General features: G+C 49.6%; 1 protein-coding gene across 2 annotated transcripts; it reads left to right on the forward strand.

The window, feature by feature from the left end:
• Positions 1-8439: 8439 nt before the first annotated feature.
• LYRM9 (LYR motif containing 9) lies at positions 8440-24221 on the forward strand. 2 transcript variants are annotated; one of them, XM_056127883.1, is made up of 4 exons: positions 8440-8521; positions 19781-19917; positions 22373-22465; positions 24082-24221. In XM_056127883.1, exons 2-4 carry the CDS (start codon positions 19792-19794, stop codon positions 24097-24099), a joined length of 237 nt encoding a protein of 78 aa, XP_055983858.1. In that variant the 5' UTR covers positions 8440-8521; positions 19781-19791; the 3' UTR covers positions 24100-24221. The 2 variants fall into 2 exon arrangements, with proteins under 2 accessions (XP_055983858.1, XP_055983857.1); XM_056127882.1 differs by lacking the exon at positions 8440-8521 and adding an exon at positions 15837-15911.
• Positions 24222-24595: the final 374 nt, after the last annotated feature.

Consider the following 24595-nt stretch of genomic DNA (forward strand, 5'->3'; position numbering starts at 1 on the left):
TCGAACCTGGGTCAGCCGTGCCCACCGTTATCACTCTGGCCCTGAAGCAAGATAGTTTTTATTGAAACTTATTTAGAAAGATGTGAAGGTAGAGAAAGAGAAGAGTGTTCAAGAGAGAACAGTCTTCTTCAGAGTAGACACTGGCAAGAAAAGAAACAGAAACATGCAAGAGAGATACGCATTCAAGGGAGATCATGAGCTTGAAGAGGAAGCCTGTACTTGGGAATTAAAAAGAAATTCCTAGGTCAGCAGTGTTGATGGTCCTGGGTGGTGAGTGTAGGATGTGGGCCGCCCCCCATTTCCATTGACTTCCACATTGACCCTGTACATTCTCATCCCTAACCCACCTTCCCTGTGCCGAATTAGGTCTTTCTACACACCAGCAGGCTAATAATAACTCATTTCCATCTCCTGGGTGAAGTTCTGCAGTTTTTAGCAAGTGGTTTTTCTCCTGCCCCTTCCCCAAGCCCCTCATTGAACCAATTCGCCCTCCAGAACTGGGGCAGGAGTTGTTTTTGTTTGGAGGCCGCACCTGCAATGCTAAGGGGCTACTTCCAGCCTGGTGCTTGGGGGGTCTCTCCTGGTGGTGCTCCGAGCACAGACTAAACCCCGGCCTCCTGCATGCAAAGCTTCCTACTGAGCTCTCTCCGGGCCTGGCACTAGAGTTTAGACTACCCGGGGGTCCTAGAGAAAGCTTCAGAGCCCCTTACTGCTTTCCTTCCTGCCCAGGGCCCCTGAGAGCTGATGAAGGCCTTGGGGAGGCAGGTCCGGAAGTGCTGTTCAAAGAGCTTTTTTTCTTTGTGAGCTGGATCAAAGCAATTAGCCCTCTCATTCCCACATATACCTGCCATAATAAAGGGTTTAAGAAGCCTCCCCACCCCCCACTCCTGATTTAGAGTTACATGTTTAAACTTGAATAAAACGTATCTCATTTATCTCTTTCCCTTTTATCTTCCCTGCTTTCGCTTGCTCTGACCTAGAGAAGTCTTCAAACATTTATTTTTTTCTCTCTTGCAAGAATTAACATTGAATGATATATAGCAAGGAAAAGGCTAATTAGGTGGAAAAGTTAATTCTGTTTGGAGAAGGGGGCTGGGGAGGGTTAACTCAGAGGCTGTTAGGGGGAGGCCAGGATGGAGGAGTACATGCCAGTCAGGGGACCCCCAATCTTAGCTGCCAGTGTGACAGTGGGCGCCAGTGGGGGTCTGTTGCGGGATGAATGGGTAAATGAGTGAAGAAGTGAGACAGACTGTGTAGACAACGCTCCTGATGACTTCTTGTCATTTAGATCTCAGTTTAAATGTCACCTCTTTGGAATGATCTCAAGTAGCCATCTGGTGACTATCACATGACCATATTTTATTTCTCTGTAAAGCATTTATTTATGACCCGATCACATCTTCTTTCTTTTTGTTCTCTCATACCAGGAAACCACAAGTGTATGATTGCTTTTTCTTCCTTTTTCTTCCTTCACTTTTTTTATGATGTTAGGGATCAAACCCCGGGCCTCATACATGTAAGGCAAGTCTACATTCCCTGCCCCACCAATTGTTTTATTTTTCTGTGTCCCCTGAACTGAAAAGATTGTTTGGTGCCTACAGGGTGTTGTATAATCATTCATTGAATGACTGGATATAAGTCTGATTATGCTAGAGCGGGGGAAATATTGCAGAGAAACAGATCAGTTCTTCTTTTGTTTGTCTTAAGTTTTGGGGACTCAGGTCCTTGGGGGCTATTGCCGGCTCTGTCCTTGGAGGTTGCTCCTGATGGCGCTCAGGGTCCCAGGAGATGCCCAGAATCAAAGCCAAGCCTCCTGTATGCAAAGCATGTGCTCAGCCCATTTGAGTTCTCTCTATGGCCTAACCAAGTGAATCTTAAATTTAAAATATATATTCTGATTCTGCTGATCTGGGTTGGAAGGTCTGCAATTCTACCAAGTTCCCAAGTAAGACTAATGCTATGATCCATGAATCACACTTTGAATAGCAACACCTGGGACCATGTCAGAACGTTGCCTAGCCGGCCAGGTGGCAGAAAGGAGACGAAGACAGCAAAAAGAGCAGATACACGTAGGCAAAAGAATTTCAGGAGGGGGTGTAGGGAATAGAACCTAGCTGGGGGAATGTTTTTTTCCCACTTTTCTCCCTTGTTGTTGGTGTGATGGCCGGGAGTCATACCCATGCTTGGTTGAGGTACTCACACACAGTGCTGGCACTCACTCTGGCGGGGGCCCTGCTGAGTTCACACTCCTGGCTGTAGTGCTTACATGTCTTTAGTAGTAGAATTTACCCAGCTCGCACACTTTAGGGATGGTACTCTCATAAACCTGGCTGTGTGATCACCTCACCAGAGACCCCATTTGGTGGCTGTGCAGAAGGTCCCAAGCAGTCAAGATTCAGGGCCTGTGCTCAGAACATGTGGGTGTCACCAGGGATCATACTCAAGCCCTCTCACTTGCAAGTCAGACTCTTTTTGCCACAGAGCCATCTACTGGGCACTACAGAGATTGGTTTTTCAAAGACCTAAGGACAGGTTCCTTGGTGTCAAAAAGATGAAGGTAAGACATTCTCCATTTTTGGAATTGGATGGAATTTTTTGGTTTTGATTTTGGGGGCTGTACCTGATGGTGCTCAGGGCTTGCTCCTGGCTCTGTACTCAGGAAACACTACTGGTGGGTTTGAGAAACCATATGGGATGCCAGAGACAGTACCCAGGTCAGCCGCATAGAAGGCAAGCATTCTACCCTCTGTACTATCTCCCTGGCCCCCATCACTGATAGAGTCTTAACCGTCAGCAAGATCACCACCGAGAGAAGATGAAAGTAGATTGTAGGAGTTCAGAGAAACAGTCATTTTCTTCCCAGGCAGCATCCAGAGTGCCTTGGAGATGAGATCATAAATACGAAGTAAATCCCAGCAGTTCTGTTGTTTCACTTTTTCAACATTCATCTGATTGGGAACAGGTGGGAAGAGGAGGTTGGTGAGTTCCTGAGTGAATGTGACGGAGGGTTCAGAGTTGTGAAGGAAGAACCCCAGAGATGGAAACACTGGCTCTGGGCAAGACACAGTTCCCCAATTCCTGCCCCATAGAGTGGCTGAGGAAGTCGAGATACATATGCATCTATGTACAGTCTGGCCTTAGCATGTGTGTAATGAGGTCTCAGGCCCCATTACACCTGAGACCTGTAGGATCTTGTTCTTAGTGGCTAGTGCTTTGCTGGTTTTTTTTTTTTTAATGCCTGGCAACTCCAACTGCCAGAATTTGCAGTTTTTTGCCTAAAAGCACGGCAGGGGGCAGAAGCAGTTCAGAGGAGTAAGTGCCCTTGTGAGCATTCTTCAACTAAATCACTAACTACTAATTAACCAACTAACCCACTAACAGGGAGTGGTGTACAACTCCCAGTTTCCACTCCCCACTGAGGCAGAGGTCTGTGTTCTACCTTGACTCCTGAGAAGCTCAGTTGCTTACTGTGCAAATGAGTTGGCAGGATGTTTTGTTAGTGGCTTAGTACCCTTACTAGGTATTTTCCTAGAACCTTCCAAATCAAACTACTTGCCCTTAAATTCTTGCTTTAGAGACATCTTCAGGGAGAATCCAGTCTTCAGTATGTATCATTACAAACTGTGATGTGTGCCAGGGAGAAGGTCATGGGACACTCTGGGAGGAGTTATCTGCTTCAGGGTCAAGGGAATGAGGGATTGCCTGGGCAGCTGGGGAATGGAGGGGAGGAGCCTGGTGGGAGAAAAGGGACATAGGAGGACCTGAAAGGCCTTGGTGGTGCTAGGAGACCAGAATTTTGGAGAGAGGTGAGAGAGACATGCCTACAGGGTCTTGTGAGGAGTTTGGCTGGTCTATTCAGACAACCCCAAAAAGATAGTAAGGGGGCCACATCAGAAGAGTAAAACAACAGGTTGGCCTCCCCCAGCAAAAATGTGGAGAAGGCCCGGAGAGTGGGGGTGTGCGAGATGGGGCCTGAGACCTCTATGGGGACCCAGGGCTTTACACAGGGGGAGACTCGCAAATGAGCACTCAAGTGGAAGGTCACTATTAACTTTGTGTCTGACTGACCACAACAGCCTGTTTCCTGGCCACTTGCAGAATGGCCTCCCTTAATCAATAATGTCCCTCATGTGTCTGGGGCTTTACTTTAACTCTGTCAGGCCTTTTCCTCAGAGAGCGTGGAGGAGGTGACTGCCTTCTTTTCTCCTTCCCCCTTCCCCTCTTTTCCCCCTCCTCTCTCCTCCTCTCCCTCTGCACCCCACCTCTCATCTTCCTCCAAGAATCCTTTCTAATAAGGCTGATTGCATCGCATAGTCTCCAGTGCCATTACTGGAGGCGCTTAATTCCCATCTGTTTTGGGGTCACGCCCAGCGGTGCTCAGGAGTCACTCCTGGTGGTGCTTGACATGTGGTGTTGGGGTTCGAACCCAGGCTGGCAGCATACCAGGCAAGTGTCTTGCTTGCTATTGTATCACTCTGGCCCCTAATTCTCTCTGTTATCTTTAGGCTCTGCAAATAAAGTCAGTGAAAATAGAAATACATTGTGAGAACAGGTAAGTTAGTTTATTATTTTTTTCTTTTTCTTGAAATACCAAATCCAAGGCCTCATACCTGCAAATGTGTGCGCTTTTCGTTGAACCCGGCCTGTGAGCAGGGGCTTTGAAAGAGGATCTTTGGGGGCTGGAGTTGAGGCTCTGTGAATCCCTGGCAGGGAGCGGCCCAACCCCCTTGGTCAAAGCCACCAATAGTGGCCTCCATAACAATAAATAAAGTGGATGTAGTCAAATGCCGTCACAATGCCAAAAGGAAAAGTGTTCCAAGGCCCTAAACTTTTTGGTATCACCATATAATGGTCAGTCCACTCTTCTTTTTTTCTTCATTTTTTTGGCTTTTTGGGTCACACCCAGCAATGCTCAGGGGGATACTCCTGGCTCTGCATTCAGGAATTACTCTTGGTGGTGCTCAGAAGACAATATGGGATGCCAGAGTTTGACTTGGGTGGGTCGCATGCAAGGCAAATGCCCTACCCGCTGTACTATCACTCCTAGTCCCCACACTTAGTCTTTTAATGGAAAAATTTCCATGGTGGGAATGATTGTGCTGGATACTTATAATCTTTTTATTTTTCTTATTTTTTTATTTTTTTGTCCTTCTTCGTTTTTTTTTCTTTTTTTATTAGTGAAAAACCATGAGGTACAGTTATAGGCTTATAAATTTTGTGCTTGGGTTTCAGTTATACAATGATCAAGTGCCCATCCCTCCACCAGTGCCCGTCATCCATCCCCACGGTTCCAGCATCCCCCCCCCAACCCTCATCCCCCCCCCCCCCCCCCCCCCCCCCCCCCGTCCCATCCTGCCTCTGTGGCAGGGTATTCCCCCTTGTTCTCTCTCTCTTCTTTTGGGTACTGTGTTTTGCAAGAGAGGCTTTGAGTGGCAATCATGTTTGGTCTATCGACTACTTTTAGCATGCTTCTCCCACCCTGGGAGGGCCCTCACAACACCCTTCATTTGGTACTCTCTTCTCTTCTAATCTTAACTCATAAGACATTAAGCATATTTTCCAGCCTTGAAGAAGTGGAGATTCACCTTCAGAGATGACAAACATCTGATCATCAGTGTCTTGTCATGGGTGAGCCCTACTAATATATGACTAGAAAACACACTGCGAAATCTAGAATAATATACACCAGGGGCACACTTAGATTTATGAAGCTGCAGAAAGTAACTCTTGACAGAGGTCCAGATCGGCTCCAACCCAGGCTGTAAATAATCTTCCGAGTGCATGTTGTAAATAGTCACAACTATACCCTTTCTCTCCTGTACTCCTTTTTCTAAAAAATCGTGAAATCCTTGCTCATCCCCTTCTTCAACCCAGCAATTAAAGGAAAAAGACACTCTAAATTTCATGTAACCTTTTACACCCAATATTTTCCTTGTCTTAAAAAACAAATCTTGAGCTATCAGGGAGGGCTAGGGTTCATGGCACCCTGTGGGGGGTGGATGTGGGGGAAAAGCTCTCTATGGTGTTTTCATTTTCACCCTGGTGTCCCCTTTTGGCACACTCACCAGTTACCCCATGCTCCTCACCCTGTGTTCTGGCAGGACTGGAGACATGCAAATTGCAAACTGGTAAACAGCGACTTTGCATATTTTCAATAGAAGAGAACAACATGGTCCCACTCTCTGGGCTCACAAGGAAATCAGAGATAATGCCAAGTGCAAGCCAGGGCAGACGGGGATCCTAAGTATTTGCTTCCAAGTGTTTATTATGCTTATTAAATCTATTGTATAGTGATGAATTAATTTGAATTATTTACATGGTCAGCCTGGGAGACAATCGACTGATTTCATCAGAGGATGCAAATGTATCATTTCTCTTTGAAACCGAACAAACAGGTTTCAGTTGGGACAAGGGGCTGCGCTTGTATCTTTTCCTACAGATACTGGAGACATAGCTGCAGTCATCGGGTTAAGTGACATGATGTCAGAAATCAAGAGTGAGTATGTGTTGATGCATTTCTTTGGAAAGTCAACACACTGCCCTGGAGAACACGTGGCCTGGAAATCCAGCTCTTGGTTGACAAATTTCTCCAATCTCTCAGCTCTGTTTATCAGGGAAAACTCTGCATTGAGACACGAGCATGCTTCTCCTCTAAAGTCTAGGACAAGGAAATAGGCCATAAAAAAACTGGAGAGGTTTCCCTTAGATCATAGGCCAATTGACATTGTAAGTGAATATTTGGACTGGAAAGAAATTTTCGATTTTACTGAAGCTGTAAAAACCTAAGCTAAGTTTGCTTTCATGTACAAGTATTATCCAATTATCTTAATTTTATTTTTGGTTTTGGGGCCAGACATGGCTATACTCAGGTCTTACTCCTGGCAGGCTCAGGGGACCATACAGGATGCCAGAGATTGAACCGGGGTTGACCCCCTGCCCATTGTACTATTTCTCCAATGCCCCCTCCCATTATTATTTTTTTAAAATCCAGGTTTCCATTGTTATGGGAACAAAATGAAAAATTGCAGCCTAAGTCTATGGTATGATTGCCCTTTGCCCCTTCCTTGGTGTTTGGCTGTTTGTAAGAATTTGGGTGAAAGGAAAAAAATCTTTATGAAATCAGAAAGAAGGGGCACGGGTGTTTCTGAAGGTGGAGCTTCTTGAGGTAAAGTGAACAGCTTGCCTCTTGAATATTTTATGAGATCTAGATATTAGAACAATGTTTCTGATGCAAGAACATAGTGATCTAGGAACAAATGGGAGAGGAGGCCAGAGGAGGGACTGTGAAATTTCTTTAAAATATGAAGTGATCCAAAGACTGAAGACAGGAAGGGCTGTTGATGCTGCAGATTGTTCCTAATAAGGGTATTAAATGCTGAAGGATTTATTGATTGCATCTGCTCTAACGACCCGCCGGACTGTGCCTGCGTGAATAAGAGGGCTGATTTAGGGTGGTATAATCTCAGCTTCCAGCTGTATTTGGTCCAACTCTCCCTAATGAAAAGAAATTGGAGGGTGAAGAAATCATTTGAATATATCAAGGACGGAAACTCCCACCTGGTTTAGAGGCAAACTCCGGTGTGTTAGGTGAAGGATGGGGAAAGAAAGAAAACCTAATTGTCCTGTTAAATCAGCTACTCGTGGAATCTGGCTACATTAGGAAATCAGCGTTTTCATTACAGATCAGTTTAAAAAGCCCTAGAGAAGAGACAGGAACTGAAGCAATATTATCCAGTAACAATCTAACTCCTTTTAGACATCAGCCAAGAGAATATCAGCATCACTGAACAGGAGGTTTGTCTTAAGATAAAGACTCATCTTTCTTTCTTTCAGGATATAAAACTTGTATTTAAATCAATTCAAGGAAGCACTTAAGCTTTAAACAGCAGAGAGAGGGGAGAGCCTATTTAATAAAATCGCATTATTTCATTTTCAAAGAAAGCTGCCAGTAGTTCTGAGTTTAAATTCTGTATTCTTTCCCTCAATTATAATTATAGATGGGTCTGAAAGGAAGCAAGCCTATTACTGTCATATTTATTCTTTTGACAGGTGTTATGGGACTGTAATTTGACGAAATGACTCAAAACGCATATTTCCATCCAAATATAATTCCTGTCACCAACATGAGCGGTTTAGGAGAAGTCCTCCCGCACGCACGCCTTTTCAGTTCTTGAACACCCCTAAGTGTTTGAGCAGCAAGGCATAGGCAGAAATCTGGGGGAGAGCCTGCCTCCAGGGGTGCGATGCAGCTCGAGGAAGAGTGGGTTGCTCAAGATAAAGAAAGTTGTTAGGGGGGGCAGCTTGCTTTCCTCTCTGGGCGGGGTCACACCAGGAAAGGGGGAGCCCAGCAGGCACTGCCTGTAGGGGTTCCCCGAGTCCCCCGCGCGGCCGGCAGAGGGCGCTGTGTGCGCAGAGGCCGGGCGGGGGCGGCGCCGCGTGCGCGCGCGTCCCGGGGCGCAGGCGCACTCGTGGCCGCCGCGTCCGCCGCGCCCGGGACGGACGTTTCCCCGCGAGGAGGCGGGTGAGCGGCGCGGCGGCGGCGGCCGGGGCGGGCACGCGGGCGGGTGCGGGGGCCGGGGCCACCGGCGACTGCGAGGCATGGGGGGGCGCCCGCGTGGGCCCCGCGCTGCCGCTGCCTTTTTTTGCGGCGGCTCCGGAGCGCGGCCTGTGCGGGGCCGGTGCGGGGCCTGTGCGGGGCCGGGCGCGGGCGCGCGGGCGCGCGGGCCTGTCGGCCCGTCTGCCCGTCTGCCCGTCCGCTCCCAGGTCCGGTGGCCCAAAGGCCGAGCTCTTGTCCTGTTGGGCTAGCGTGGAGTTTGCAGCCCACACCGATGCCAGTTTACCACCATTTACATTATTCACCGAAGAAACCCCAAGAAACCGTTTATTTATTTATTGCTACTTCTTGGGGTACTGGGGGCCACCCCTGGGGGTAATCCGGGCTTACTCCCGACTCTGCACAGGGCTCATTCCTTGTGGACTTGGGGGACCATGTGGGGTGTCCGCATGCCAGGCCTGTGCCCTACCCATTTTACTATCGCTCTGTGCCCCAGAAATCCTAGGGACCGTTTGTTCTCTGCCTTGGGATTTGTCTAATCTCAAGGGTTTCCTTCCCTTCGAGGTGGCTGTGTTTGCTTTCGGCGTTCAAGGGCTGTGTTGTAGCAGTTCTTCATTTGTCTTTATTATAAGGAGATATTCCGCTGTGTGAATGGGCCACAATTTAGGCAATCACAGCCGACCTGGGTTCAATCTCCAGTATGCCACATGGTCTTGCTAGGAGCATTCCCTGAGCAGAGCCAGGAATAAGCCCTGATGTGACTCCAGAACAAAACAAAAATCAAATCATACGCACATGTATTGTTTCTTGAGCTCCACTCGGTGGTGCTGGGGGGCTACTCTGGCTCTCCTGGTCATCTTTGGAACTGCGGGAATCAGAAGGTGCCTCTGGTCAGGCGTTGGACCCTTGTCTCCTGCAGACAGAGTGTACTCTCAGCCCAGTGAACTATCTCTCTGGCTCATAAAAATCCTTAAAAATTCATTTTTGGGAATCTCTCAGGCTGTAAGGGGTTGTGGGGGCCCTCCAGGTGCGGCAGTGCAAGGGGCTACCAGGACCACCCAGGGGTGCTTCTGTCTCTTATCCTCTCAGGGCTAATTTGATGGTGGTGGAGAGGTCAGGCTACTGCTGGGTTAGTACTCCGGGGATACTCAGGTGTGGGGGAGGAACCCTAGGTGATGGGTCTGCATGCGGTAGGGGTGCTGGCTCCTCAGCTCACCTCCGGGCTGATCTCCCTTCTCAGGTGTGTACCTGGATCTTCTTGAGGTGACCTGCCTTCCTAGGCTGGGCCCTCTGTTCTTGCCCTTCTGCCTTTGGATTCCTGAGGGCCTGGTGGTCCGTTCACCTCAAGTCTAATTAATTGCAGACTGCAGGCTGTTGTCTGCCTCACTGCCCAAATCAATCTTAAATCTCAGATTCCAGATTTAACGTTCCTTTCTCAAAACCCTCTGGCTTTCCCTAACTCCCCGCCCCACCTCGACCCCCTAGCTTTAGCCTAGAATGGAAGGCCCTAGGTGGTTTGACCTGACAACTGTGAAGTTCAGAGAGAGCCAAGGACTCAAGACCAAAAGACGAGTTTGAAACCTGGCTCTGTCACAGGCAGGCTTTGTGGCCACAGGACAGTCAGTTATAGTTGTCACTGGTAAATGGGCATCAAGCACCACATGATAACTGGGTTTCTGTGGGTTTCTGTTCTGCAGCTGTGCGGGGATGCCTGACTTGAGATAGTGTCTGTCCTGTAGACGATGGCAGTGAGCAAGGCTCACCGACAGCCAGGTGTGGCAGGAGAGGGATTTGAACCCAGGCTGCCTGATCCCAAAGGCTGAGAACTGAACCTCCAGATGCAGTGTGTGTCTGATGCAGGAGATATGGGGAGGAGAGCAGGGGAGGAGTTTGATGAGAGAAGACAGATTTCTGAAGGCTGTGGAATAGAGCACCCCACACAGGTTTAGGAGAAGGGGAGTTGCAAGTGTGTTTTTTACAAGTTGTCTTTGGGGGATATTGTAGGGTTGGTATTGGCTGGAAGGAGGGACTGAGCAAGTGTTTGGTACAAGACTAGGTGGGGCTGGAGCTATAGTATAGCAGGTAGGGTGCTTGCCTTGCAGGCATCCAGCCTGGGTTCAATCCCTGGCACCACAGAGTCCCCTAAGCCCCGCTGGGAGTGATCCAAAAACAAACCCCTCAATACCCCAGTGTGACAAAGGAGCTTGGTTCAGTAACCAAGGATCCAGAGAGAGCAGGAAAAATGTAGCATGAATAAGGGATTTGGCTGCAGATGACATAAAGATTGGCAGTGGATGGGAGATGTGCTTGAATGCCCTACCTTTCCCCCAAACACATCCGTGTGAATTGACCTTAGAGCTTGTTTGTTTGTTTGTTTTAATTGAATCACAGTGAGAACAGTTTCAAAGTTGTTCATGGCTGAGTTTCAGTCATACAGTGTTCCAGCACCCGTCCCTTCAAGTTTGGTTGGGATTTTGGGGGGTTTGTTTTGTTTCAGGGGCTGCATGTGGCAGTGCTCAGGGCATACTCCTAGCTCTGCCATCAGGGATCACTCCTGGCAGGGCTTTGGAGATCTTATAGGATGCTGTGGCCATGTGCAAGGCCAGCGCCCTGCCCGTGGCACTCTCTCTCTCATAGAGCTTATTGTGTGTGTCTTTAGTCACTAGCATCAGGCCAGGGACTGAAAGATGAGATCTGTCTTTGGAGGCCCATTCTGGCTGCAGTATCAGGAGGAGGTGGAGAGGAAGCAGAGGGTCTTGGATTAATTCAGGATAAAGGATCTGAGGGCCTCCCCCAGCCTGGGAAGGATGGCCTTCTTTTATTTTCTTTCTTTTTTTTTCCTTTTTGGGTCACACCCAGAGATGCACAGGGGTTACTCCTGGCTCATGCGCTCAGGAATTACTCCTGGCAGTGCTTGGGGGATCATATGGGATGCTGGGAATTGAACCTGGGTCGGCCTCGTGCAAGACAAACACCCTACCCACTGTTCTATTGCTCCAGCCCCATGGTCCTCTTTTCCTTAAGAACTTGGCAGGCAGTCCTGGAGTTGGAGCCCAAGTTGGCATTCCCTTTCCTTAACTCCCTAGCCGGGTCTCTGTGCTCATGTTGGCACCTCCTGCCTTTCCGTGCCCACAGCTCTGAATGATTAGATGCAGTGCACACTTGGGAGGATCTGTGCTTAGGGCTTGTTGGTCTCGGGCCAGAATACATTTCGTGATGGAGGGGGTCTGAGGCACTTATGTCTGGCGGCCCCTCTGGAAGTGGGGAGGCCTGGGTTTCCCACAGGGAGTCCCTCTCAGAGAGTCCCTCTTGGAGCACAGCAGGGAAAGTCTGGAAGTAGATGGGTAGGAGAGGGCACCAAATAGACTATAGACAACAGTCCCAGCAGGGGCATCACTTTCTGGCAGCAGAGGACACACTTGGGTGCCCAGGTCCTGAGGCAGAGCTGTTTCCCTGGGATGGGGGTTTAATTTTGAAGTCATTCAGCCAGCAGGCATTTGTGGAGGAGGCCACTGTGTTCCCACATGTTGGTGGGTACTGAGGGAGCTGGGGTGGAGTCGGGTGTGTGCGGGGAAGTTGACAGAGTCCTTGCACTCGAGGGAGCTGGGTCTGCAAGGGGAGCAGGAAAGGCCGAAACGCACATGCCCTTCCTGCTCATGGTTACTAGAGGCTAACTTAAGAGGAGGGGCTAGGCCTGTGTGGGCAGAAGGGAAGAGGAGGACTTAGCCAGAACATTATTATTTTTTTTCTTGAGTTTTTAAAAAAAATTTTTATTAGTGAAACACCATGAGGTACAGTTGTAGACTTACAAATTTTTGTGCTTGGGTTTCAGTTATACAATGATCGAGTACAAATTTTTGTGCTTGGGTTTCAATTATACAACGATCAAGTACAATGTCCATTTTCCACCACCACGGATCCCAGTATCCCTCCCACCCCTCTTCCCTCCCACCCCACCCTGCCTCTGTGGCAGGGCACTCCCTTTTGTTCTCTCTCTCCTTTTGGGTGCTGTGGCTTGCAAAAGAGGCATTGTGTGGCAGTCATGTTCAGTCTATAGTCTACTTTCAGCATGCATCTCCCATCCTGGGAGGATCCTCCCAACACCCTTTATTCGGTGCTCCCTTCTCTATCTGAGCTGCCTTTTCCCTTAGCATGTGCAGCTGGCCTCCAGGCCATGGAATGAACCTCCTGGTACTTATCTCGGCTATTCTTGGGTATTAGTCTCCTATTTTGTTACTTTCAGAACATTATTTTGAAAGAGCACAAGGAGCTCAGAGTATGGTAGAAGCCTGGAGAACAGGGCAGGTGACAAGATCCACAAGGACAGCCCCAAGCAGGAAGAGGCTCATCAGGGCTCACCACTGTGGGGGCAAGAGTCTATTTTCAGCCTCTTTGCAGTGCAGTGTTCAAGGCCATTCCTGGAAGTGGGGAGCAAGCAGTTGGCTTGGGTGTCATTTTCTCCTTGTGGCCGCAAGGGATGGAGGGGTGGGTGCTGAGGGATGGATTAGGGATGGATGCTGATGAAGGAATAGAGGAAGGATGGGTGCTGATGAGGAATGGGTGCTGATGAGGGGTGGGGTGGAATGGGTGCTGATAAGGGTGAGTGCTGATTAGGGATGGAGGGGTGAGTGCTGATGAGGAGTGGAGGAGTGATGGGTGCTGATGAGTCTCAACAGGCTTTGCCTACAGGGAAAAAATTATCCCCTGGAACTAAGGATGTGACTCAACAGTACAGTGCATGCCTCGGATGCATGAGCACCACACACACACACACACACACGCGCGCGCGCGCGCGCACACACACACACAAATCATCCCTTACAAAGATTTGGAGGTGCAGGAGTGCTGCTAGACAGGACCCCATGTGACCACTACAAGATAAGAAGAAGTCCATTCGTGGGCTGGAGCTGGGATTCTAGGCCGTTGGTTTCTGGGGCCAGACTTTCTGGGTGAGATTCCCGATTTTGGTATCAGCTCTATGACCTGGGACTAATTCCCTATCTTCTTTTTACCTCTGTTTCTTCATAAAAGAACAGCATAATGCTGTTCTCTGTGCGAGGGTTATTATGAGAGTTAGAATTAGTTAATTCATGTGCATTTTTAAGAATAGTGCCTGTCACATGAGAAGTATTCATTAAAGTAATGGTAATAATAATTAGAAGTGAAGGTGATGAAGAAAGGAGCTATAGATGGGGTATCGCTGGGCCTGGCAGGTGAAGAGGGAATGGGGGAGGGATTTGGGTAAGATCAGAGGCTTAGGAATTGCCAGCCTCAGGAGTTTAAGACTTGCAGGTGGGAAAGCTGGGGAAGGATGGCTTTTTCTGAAATAACCATTTTATGGGGAAAATTTTCAAAATATGTAGCAGTTGAAATAACACTGTGGTGTCTACACTTTGTACTTGCCAGCTGAACAGACACGAAAGTCTTGCCATGCTCTTTTAATTCTTATTGATCTTTTTTGTTTTGGGGGCCACACCTGACTAAGTTCAGCACTTGCTTACTCCTGGCAGGGACCATATATGATCCTGGAGACGGAAACCCAGTTGGCAAATGACCAAGCCACTATATTGTTGTTCTGGCCCCTGTTTGTTTCATGTTGCTCATTCGCTCTCTTTCTTTTCATGTTCTTTGTTGAACCTCTTGCAAGTGGATTGCAGATATGATGCCGCATCATCTCCAAATCAGTCCCCCCGCCCCCCGTCCTACCAATTGCCGTGGTCCCCTCACTTATGTGATTTTTACCTATGGATCCTTTGGAATGTCTTTAGGGACTGAGACCTGTATGGTCCCTGGTTGAGAAATGTTATTCTAACATGATTGCCTCTCAATGCCTCTCTTGCAAACTACAGGACCCAAAAGGAGAGAGAGAGAGAGAACAAAAGGGAATGCCCTGCCACAGAGGCAGGGTGGTATGGGGGGTATGGGGGGTGGGAGGGATGCTGGAACCCGTGGTGGTGGAGGATGGGCATTGGTGGTGGAGGGATGGGTACTTGATCATTGTATAACTGAAACCCAAGCACAAAAATTTGTAAGTCTATAACTGTACCTCATGGTGTTTCTCTAATAATAAAAAAAAGAAAGGGTATTCTCAGCACCACAACATGGTTATAGACCTTAAAAAAAATGATAGTTGCTAATTCACATCATCATATAGTGTCCAACTTTGGGGCTGTTTTAGGCTGGGGATTAAGGTAGCACAGTCTGGCTGCCCTGGAAGGGGTTTGAGATCTTGGAGAGAGAGATCCTTTCAGTAATCCATCTAAGAGAGGATGAAGCTTCAGCCAGAGTCATGTGGGGTAGGAGGGCTATTTGAAGAGTCTGTGGGCCTTCCACAGCATGGTGGCAGGGCGGTAGGTTAGCAAGGGCTCCTAGGAAAGCTGCCAGATGTCAGAATCGAGTGTTGAAGGATTGGAGGCTTTGCAGGAAGCAGATAGGAGAAACATAGGAGCAGAAAAATTTGTTCAACATGTGGCTATTAAGTAAATACCAGCCGTGATGGTTGAATTTATGTCAATTTGATTGGGCATTGGATGCCCAGATATTTGCTCAGCCACTATTCTAGGTATGTTTGTGAGGATGTTTGGGTTGCATTAACCTTTTTTTTTCTTTTTGAGGGGGTTATTCCTAGCAGCTCTAAGGGGCGAGGGATTGAACTCAGAACTCCTTCATGCAGAGCACGTACACTAGTCCTTCGAGCCATCGCCCTGGCCCTACATTCATTTTTTCCCCTCTTATTTGTGTTTTTGGACTTTAGAGCCGCACCTAACAGTACTCAGGACCTGCTCTTGGCTCTGTCATCAGGGAGCCATATGCAGTACCCAGAATCAAATTGGGGTTGGCCCCATGCAAGGCAAGTGCCTTACCCCCTATACTATCTCTTCAGTCCCTGATATCAACTTTTTAAAACAGGAGACTGAGTAGAGCAGGTTGTTCCCCTATCATGGGGGTTGGCCTCATCTAGTCACTTGAAGGCCCGAATAGAACAAATGACCGACCCACCTTCAAATAAGAGATTTTGTCCAATGGCTTTTTAGTGGAACATTTTCTCTTCCTGGTTCAATAGTAGCTCTGACCTTCAGACTCAAACTGGGACAGTTGGCACTGTGGGAGGAGCCAGCCGAGAGAGAGAGAGAGAGAGAGAGAGAGAGAGAGAGAGAGAGAGAGAGAGAGAGAGACAGAGACAGACAGAGACAGAGACAGAGAGACAGAGAGAGAATGTCCCTGTTGCTTCTCTCCCTAGAAAACCCTAACCCCCATACTGTATGCCTAGCATTCTCTCACAGTGCAGGGACTGAGATAAGTGGACAGGACCAGGGAATGGTGAGTGCCACTAGAATTCAGTTTGCCTGACTCAGGGGTGGGTAGAGAAAGATATGATGAAGCATGAATAGGGCCTAGGACAAGAAGGTCCTTGGAAACCCAGGAAGGATTGTGGCTTTTATTCTGGAGGTCTCTACTTTCCAGATTATCAATGCCACTTGCATGATTTTAGTCGTAGCCTCATTTTAAATGCTTACTGATTTGCTTGGTAATTTAAAACATAAATTTAAAAAAATTTACAGCCATTCATTTTTTTTAAAGCCACAGTACCTATGAAATGACAGGACTTGCCCCTTTGTCACCCATGACAATAAAGCTTTACATCATTACAACAAAAAGATTTGTTTCCATACTTTTGAAAATGATTTCAGGGGGCTGGAGCGATAGTACAGAGGGTAGGGCACTTGCCCTGCATGTGGCTGACCTGGGCTTGATCCCCAGCATCCCATATGGTCCCCTGAACACCGCCAGGAGTAATTCCTGAGTGCAGAACCAGGAGTAACTTCTGTGCATTGCCAGTTATGACAAAAAAAAAAAAAAGGTTTCAGGCATTGGCCACACACAGGGGAGAGTTGTGAGTGATGGGAGGAAGAGGGGCCAGAGGAGTTCAGCAGGGATGTGCCAGACTGAGACCCATTTTGGAAAGATTTATTCTGGGTGCTGAGTGGAGAGTAGGTTGGACCCTGCAGTGGTGATTCACATAAGTGGTGACGGGGGTCTGCAGTGAGCATGTGCAGTGGCCATAGGCGGGAACGGACTTGAGGGGCTGTTCAGAGGCAGAATTTGATAGGTCAGAGAAACACTTGGCATGGGGCTTGGGGAGGGAGGAGTCTGGGTGGGCTCTGCCACAGTTGTGCTGTGGTTACTGCAGAAGATGAAAGTGGGGAGCCCAGCTCGGAGGAGGCTGAGCCACGTCCAAAGGGCAGGCTGCATGAGTCAGGCATTCCCTGGGCCACCAGCTCTGACTGCCATGTCAGCAGTGATGCATTGAGGTTCATTGTCCCTTGAATAATAGCAAACCCACACTTTAAATTAAATTAAAACATTTTTAGTTGAGCTCTTTTGAGTGGACCCACACATGCAGTCTCTGCCAGTTATTACTGAGAATGACTAAGTATTATAATTGAGCTGAAAATAATCTCCCGCCCATACTTTCTGGGTTGGTTTCTAAGTATTGCTTGGGTTTTTAAGTAATGAAACAAAGTTGTGCTCTTTCCAAATGTTAATTTTGAAGGCGGCAGATGGTAGCCATCTGTTCCGGGACTAGCATTTTACAATATTTGATTAGCACTTTATATAGTTTGGGTAAGCCTGCCAGTGGAGTCCGCCCGTCAGGTTGGGGGCTTGGGTGCTGTGTCCTCTGCGGTGCTCCTTGAAGGTCTTTGTTCTGTTGGAGGGAGAGCCCCTCTGTTCCCTGGATGGAGGCCCGTCTCCGATTGGCACATTAATGGGTACTGCTGGGGGCTGGGGGTGCTGACGGGGCTTAGCCATTTCCATGCTTCCTTAGAACTGTAGCCATTGGGGTGTCATAGGAGATGTTTGAGTGGTGCGGGGTCTCTCCGTTAGGACTCTTGGTTGCCGGTGACAAGACCATACCCAAATGCAGGGGTAAAGGGCTTGGATCCCTGATAGCGCCAGGGGTGGGCTGTCTGCACGTGAGTTTCCTTCCAGTTTCGAGGAGTTTCTCCAGACTTGGTTTCAGCTCTGCTTTTGGCTGTGTGGCTTCAGCTTCAGGCTCCAATGAAGACTTTTCTGACGAAGATCAAGTCTTCCTAGCAGCAAATCTAGAACAAAAGATCCGTGTCTGTTCCTGTCACTCTCCCAGAGGTGCTGAGGTTCAGTCTGATTGGATTGGGCTTGGATTGGCGTCCATCACCTGCCTGAAGGGGAAAGGGTGCTGATTGGAGGAAGAAGGGCTCTGGTTGGAGGAGGAAGGGCTCTGATTGGTCAGAGCCCTTTCAGATCTTGAAGACTGAGGCAGGACCGGCCAACAGCAAAATCCCCACTACTGAACTGGGACTTGGGACTGTTTCCTCTAAAGGAGGACATGGGGTGAGGATGGTTACCCACCTCCACTGTCCTCCTCACCCCCCAACCCCCCTACCCTACTCCCCGCAGCCTCAAAGTGTTCCAAGTTCCTGCAGTAGCTGGCCCATTTAGCTGGAGACAAGATATTTATTATTGCCAGGAAGATCAAGTACTGGAAATGGAATGAAGGCGCTTCTAAACTCAGTGTCTTAATAAGTTTCCTTACTTAGGAAGTAAGGAAGTTTCAGGGCCTCCCATAGATTTAGTATTCCGGATCCCTCCTCTTCATGTTACTTTAGGACTGAGGGCACCCATTTCTCCTGGTTTATTTTTGAGGGGGCCACAGCAGGCAGTGCTCAGGGCTGGCTCTGGCTGGCTCTGAGCTCAGAGATCACTCCTGACAGGCTCTGGGGGATCACATGGGATGCCAGGGATTGTACTAGGGTGAGCTCTGTGCAAGGCAAGCACCTTAGCTGCTCCACTATCACTCCAGCCCCAGAGTCGTCTTCGTCATCATCATCCCTCCTCCTCCTCCTCCTTCTCCTCCTCTTCCTCCTCCTCCTACTTCTCCTCCTCTTCCTCCTCCTCTTCCTCCTCCTCCTCCTCCTCCTCCCCCCCCCCCTCCTCCTCCTCCTCCTTCTCCTCTTCCGCCTCCTCCTGCTTCTCCTCCTCTTCCTCCTCCTCCTCCTCCTCCTCCTCCTCCTCCTCCTCCTCCCCCTCCTCCTCCCTCCTCCTCCCTCCTCCTGGCTCTGTACTCAGGAATTACTCCTGGTGGTTCTGGGGAGCCACATGGGATGGCAGGGATAGAACCTGGGTCAGCCACGTGCAAGGCCAGCACCCTACTGGCTGTACTCTCTCCAGGCCTTTGAGCACCTTCGTTTGGAACACTTCGAGCTGTGTTCTTGCTCAGCACTCAGGGCACGAGGTGCTGGGGCCTAGATTAGGCTCTGCAGGCCTGGCAGCCAGTGAATCCCTGGCAGTGTGGAAGGCGCTGTCCCCGCCCCCTGAACAGGGCTCTGTGCCCCAGGCAGAGGCAGTGACATTGAGCTGGACCTGGCTAGTTGGACAGGAGTCACTCCCACACTGCAGAGAGGAAGGGTGCTGCCCCCTGAGGGGATCTGCTTGCCAGTGTGGGGGATATGAGGCTGCCTTGGATGGTTTTTCCAGAGTCCCCCAAGCGTCAGTGTGGCAGAGAGAGGGGAAGATGGCTGGAGGCAGGGCATCGGGTCAGGTGTTGGGGTCCGGGGCCAGGCAGGCGGCAAGGGTCTATGGGCCATTTGTTTTAATGATTCCCAGATTTACTTGGCCTGTTATCCCCTTTTAGCTCCCTCTTTCCCCCACTGCCCCCCAAATCAACCCCTTTGTGGTTTGGGGGTCTGGTACCTGTACCTGGCTCTGTGCTGGGGACTACTCCCAGCTCTGCACCTCCAGGGAATTACAGGGGATCAGAACCCTATAGGTCCTGTCAGATACTGCATTTCCAACCAGCTCCAGGGTAAGATTGCTGCTGTGGGCCCAGGACCCCTTTGAGAGTAGTGAGCTCAGACCTCCAGGGGTTCTCCTTTTAGCTGGTTTCTTCTTGATTGCAGCACGGGGTCTTCCTGCTTCACACCCCTTCTCTTCCTGCCTGTGACGCCTCTTGACCCGCTCCTCAGGTGGTCTCTAGAGAAAGATGCTAGGACGAGTCTGCGTATTTGGGCCTCGCATGCTTGCTCTGGCCTTCAACTTCTACTGCCCCCAAAGGCCCCCATTGAGCTCATTGTCTGTGTTCATATGGCCCGAGGGAGAGCTGGCCTCTCTGTTCTCTCTTATGCTGCCCCTCAGAGTGCTAGAGCCCATGAGCCTGGCACCAAGGAATTAACACTCTCTCTTTTCCAGAACTCTTGCAGATGGCCCCGCTGCCAGGGGCCGAGCTGGTCCAGACGCCGCTACAGCTCTACCGATACCTACTGCGCTGTTGTAGGCAGCTGCCAACCAAGGGCATCCAGGAGCATTACAGACATGCTATCAGACAGGTGAGTCCTGGGGGCTGCACTGGGACAGGAGCTCTCTCATAGGGGCTGTCACAGGGCTGGGGCCCCAGCAGGTGGCAGGGATGCGAGGGTAGCAGTTAGGTAAGAGGCACCAGGAACCAGGGCTGGGCGGCCCAGACCCACACCCCAGTGTCTGCCAAGGAAGCAGGGTGCATCATCAGAGCCCTAGCTCTATGCCAGGGCTGGAAAGGCAGCCAACTGGATAATTAAAATAGATCCTGGGACCTGACCTCATTTTGACAGGCATTCCCAACTACCAGTGCACAGCCTGGATTTAATCTCGAGAAAACATTGCCCAGATGGAGAGGTTGACCGCCACATACAGCTGGCCGGGCCTCAGCCCCCGGGGTCAGTGTCGTGACCAGCAGACAGAGGCAGCAGAGCTGCTTGGTTGGGAAGGGCACTGGAGAGATGTGACCAACCGCGAGGTGCAGTAAGTGAGCTTGGATCAGATCCTGGAAGGTTCTCAGTGTCCAAAAGGAAGAAAGAGAAAGAGAATGAGATAAAGAAAAAAGTGGGGAAGGTGGTGGCCGGAGGGAAACTGGGGATATTGGTGGTGGGAAATGTAGATTGGGGAAAGGAAAGGGTGTTGGAACATTGTATGACTGAACACAACCTTGAACAATGTTGTAACTGTGTATCTAGTGCTGATTCACTTAAAAAAAATTCAATTGGGCCAGAAAAAAAATTGGAGTTTATTAAGTGACATTACAGGGGAAGTTCGTGAAATTGGGATATGAGCTGTAAGTTAATGGTATGTCACGGACGTGGGAGAGCTCAAAGAGCCATACTTTGCTTGCAGGGCATGGGGGGTCATGAGGGTTGGGGAATGAGGGGGTGAGACTCTTATCCCTGGCATGATTCTGGGAACAGCACTGTGCCCTGGAAGTGGCCCCTTAGCACTGCAAGGTTGGACCCCAAAACACACACAAAAGAAAGTATTGTATCAGTGTTTCATTTTTTGGCTGTGACCTGTCACTGCGTGTAAAATGCCCCTTTTGTCGGGCAGTACACACTGAGGCGATTGTGGAGTAAGGGAATGATGCCCACACCTTTCAACTGCTCCCAAAAATTGTCTCCAGGCACTGAAAGCAAGAATGAGACAGCACATTCGCAAAAGGCTAACAGCTAGTGATTCTGGTAGGGAATTGTGCGTGTGTGCGCGTGTGCTCGTGGATGCTCAGGGCCTTGTCCTGGCTCTCCACTCAGGGATCACTCCCGGCGGTGCCAGGGAAACATATGGGTTGCAGGGATCGAACCAGGCGTGACCATGTGCAAGGCAAATGCCTTCACCCCTGTACTCTCTCTCTGGCCTTCAAGGGATTTTTTTTAATGTTGTTTTTTGAAATCTTTCTGGAGGTTAAAATTGATTCCCAAGTCCAAAATTTAAAAGTAAAATGAATGCAAATATCATGTAGAATGTGAAACAGTAGGGATAGTACCAGAGGGCTCTGGAGAAGGTGGCAGTTAGTTGCTTGGGTTGTGTGTATGGGGCGGGGGGCAGGGGGGGCTTCCTGGGGTGACAGTTTTCAGCACTCCTAAGGACAAGTCAGAGTCTGTGAGGGGCGAGAGTGACAGGGCAGAGGTGCCGCGGCACCAAACCTTAACCTCACATTGTTTCTCAGGGCAAGCATCTGGTGGGAGAGGACTGTAGCCCCAAGGTGCTCTGTCTGGGGCCTGGTTGCATTATTGGCTTTTGTTTTGGGGCCACACCCAGTGATGCTCTGGGATTACTCCTGGCTCTGCACTCAGGAATCACTCCAGGCAGAGGCCTGAGGATGCTGGGAATTGAACCCAGGTCAGCTGCGTGCAAGGCAGTTTCCCTACCTGTTGTGCTATTGCTCCAGCCCTCCTTTCACTGCTGGCTTTGCAGCATGGCCAAGAGAAGTCTGTTTCAAGAAACTGTACAAACATCTTACCTCGTGAAAACAGCACCCTGGACAGGGAGAGATGCAGTGGATAAAGGCATTTGTCACTGCCTGATACACCCCAGGGCTCAGCTTGACTTTGGGGAAATTTGGGGGCAGTTTTTTTTTTTTTCAGGAAATTTGCTGGCAGAGGTATGGGCTGGGCAGTTGAGTACACTAGGGTTCATATGTTGGCAAGGCTGCTTAGTACATGCTCTGGGGCTTCTTATTTTCTCCCTTCAAGATAGGCTTGTCATCACAGTCCTGAAGGAGTTAGGAGTGATGCTGAGTTTACAGTGTTGGGCCAGGGGTCTGAGAGTAAAGTGGGTAGGGCACTTGTCTTGCATGTAACAAACCTGCGTTCTACCTCTGGCACCCCATATGTCTCCCTGAGCATCTCTGGGATGACCCCAAAACAAAAAATTAAAATAAAGTGCCGGGTTGGTGTGTGCCTGGCTCTCACTCTGTGCTCTGAAGCTGTTGGCGCCATGAATTTCACTGAGTCATTTTTTTAATGCTCAACTCTACAGAGTTTCCGAGTTCATTCAGATGAAGACAACCCTGAGAGAATCCAACAGATAATTAAAAGAGCCATTGAAGATGCTGACTGGATTCTGAACAAAGTAAGTGCGGGTGACCGGGGATGTAGCTCAACAGTGGAGCACTCGCCTCCGTCATGTTCGGCCCTGGGTTTGGCTTCCTATGCCACAAAACAAAAGCTGAACAAAAGCAAGAACCAACCACCTTTCCAGGCAGGAAGTGCTTGTGCCTAGGCTGTAGCCAGCTGTTGTCTGTTGGGGTATTGGTGGTTGTAAGCTCTGTGACCACTAGGGGTCAACGCTGTCCTGCTGTTGAGGTGGAGCAATGACAGTCCAGGCCCCTGGCCAGCTCCCAGTCTAGGTGGCTGAAAGGTGCTGCTCATCTGGTTGTCTTAGTTTTCTGCAAGGAGGGGTCCCTGTCCTCAATCTCAAAGGGATGTATTCCATTGAGGAGTCTTTTGTCCACATCTCAGCTTGGGGAGTGTAATTCTTGGGAGCTTTCTCCTTCTGCATTCTCTTGAACAAGTAGCTTTTCTCTCTCGACTTTTATTTGTTTGTTTTTTGTTTGTTTGTTTGTTTGTTTGTTTTTGGTCCATGCCCTGCTCTGCTCAAGACTTAATCCTGACTCTGTACTCAGGGATCACTCCTGGTGAGGTTGATGTGGGATGCCGAGGATTGAACCCGGGTTGGTCTTATGCAAGGCAGTTGCCCTATCTGCTGTACTATCGCTCCAACTCTCTCTCTCCATTTTCAGCAAAAATATTTTACAAAAAAAAAAAAAAAGGCTGGAGCGATAGTACAGCGGGTAGGGAGTTTGCCTTGCACGCGGCCAACCCGGGTTCAATTCCCAGCATCCCATGTGGTCCTCTGAGCATCACCAGGAGTAATTCCTGAGTGCAGAGCCAGGAGTAACCCCTGTGCATTGCTGGGTGTGACCCAAAAAAGCAGAAAAAAAAATGGAAAGAAAATAATTCCCTAAAGACCAGTTTTGTCTGTTGACCCTGACTCTGCAGAGAATGAGCTGAGTTGGGCAGTGGGTAAGAGGAAGCACTGGTTCCAGGCTGTTTGTTCATTCAGGTGTCTGTTCAGGTGGAGGAAGGGAGAGCCAGGAGCCAGGCCTTTGACGACTGGCTGCTGCTTACCTTCATTTTTTTTTTTTTTTTGGTCACACCTGGCGATTCACAGGGGTTACTCCTGGCTCTGCATTCAGGAATTACTCCTGGTAGTGCTCAGAGACCATATGGGATGCTGGGAATCAAACCCGGGTTGGCTGCGTACAAGGCAAATGCCCTACCTGCTGTGCTATCGCTTCAGCTCCTGCTTACCTTCTTGCTGTGGTATCAGAGCAGCCCAGAGACTTGGAGATGGCTTGCTGTCCTGCTGTGTGGAGACACTAGAATCTCTAGAGGTGGGGTCCAGTCCACTTCTTGCTGGACTAGATAACTCTTTGTCCATCTGAGGCTTTTTTAACCACCCCCCCCCGAACAAATTTTGAGTTACTGATATAAAGGTATGGGGAGAGGGGCCCAGGGGCCAGCTAGTTCTGACTGTCTAGTTCCTTTGACTTTGTTTACTCCATTCCAGGAGCTCCCTCCAGGAGGCACCCAAGACCTCGAGGCCCTTGGTTTCCAGGCATTGATTTCCCTGTCCTTCCTCCGTGTTGACCCCTGCCCTCTTCCTCTGATCTTGGTATCTTGCAGTATAAAAAGCAAAACTGAGCCGCAGCACCAGAGCCCAGCGCCGGGTGGAAGACCCTGAGGTTGTGAGACCCTCTTCTGGATCCAGGCAGGAGCCACTGTGGTGGTTTGGGGGTTTCCAGGGCCCTGCCTGATCTCAGGCAAGAGTCAGGTGAGGGCAAGGCTGCCCCCAATCCCGCAGACCTCTCTTCCTCTCGCTTACACCAAACCACCCTCCCCACTCCTGTCAGACCTCTTCCCCCGACTCCCGTCAGACCACTCCTCCCCAGACCCACCAGGCCTCTCCTCCCCCCATCGTGGTGCCCCCACACCCCGAGTCCTTAATGTGTCTCTTTCTGCTGATCTAGTGTGGGGAGAATGTTTTTACTTTGCTCTGAAGAGGGATGTGGTTTTCAGACCTGGAGCGGCTGTCCCCAGATGTGCAGAGGATGGGCCACGGGCTCCAGCCCTTGCCTGGCTTCTCAAGGCTGTGGGTCCCATGGGCCTCCCTGCACTCTCTGTCCGAGCCTAATCAAGG

Source organism: Sorex fumeus, unplaced genomic scaffold (genome assembly GCF_029834395.1).
Source record: "Sorex fumeus unplaced genomic scaffold, SorFum_2.1 ptg000063l, whole genome shotgun sequence".
In the NCBI taxonomy this organism is placed as follows: Eukaryota; Metazoa; Chordata; class Mammalia; order Eulipotyphla; family Soricidae; genus Sorex; species Sorex fumeus.

Excerpts from the sequence above, each read along its gene's own strand:
- LYRM9 (XM_056127883.1), top strand. The coding sequence starts at position 19,792 with ATGGCCCCGCTGCCAGGGGCCGAGCTGGTCCAGACGCCGCTACAGCTC. Across the intron at positions 19,918-22,372 it reads ACAGACATGCTATCAGACAG|AGTTTCCGAGTTCATTCAGA; the intron begins GTGAGTCCTGGG and ends TCAACTCTACAG.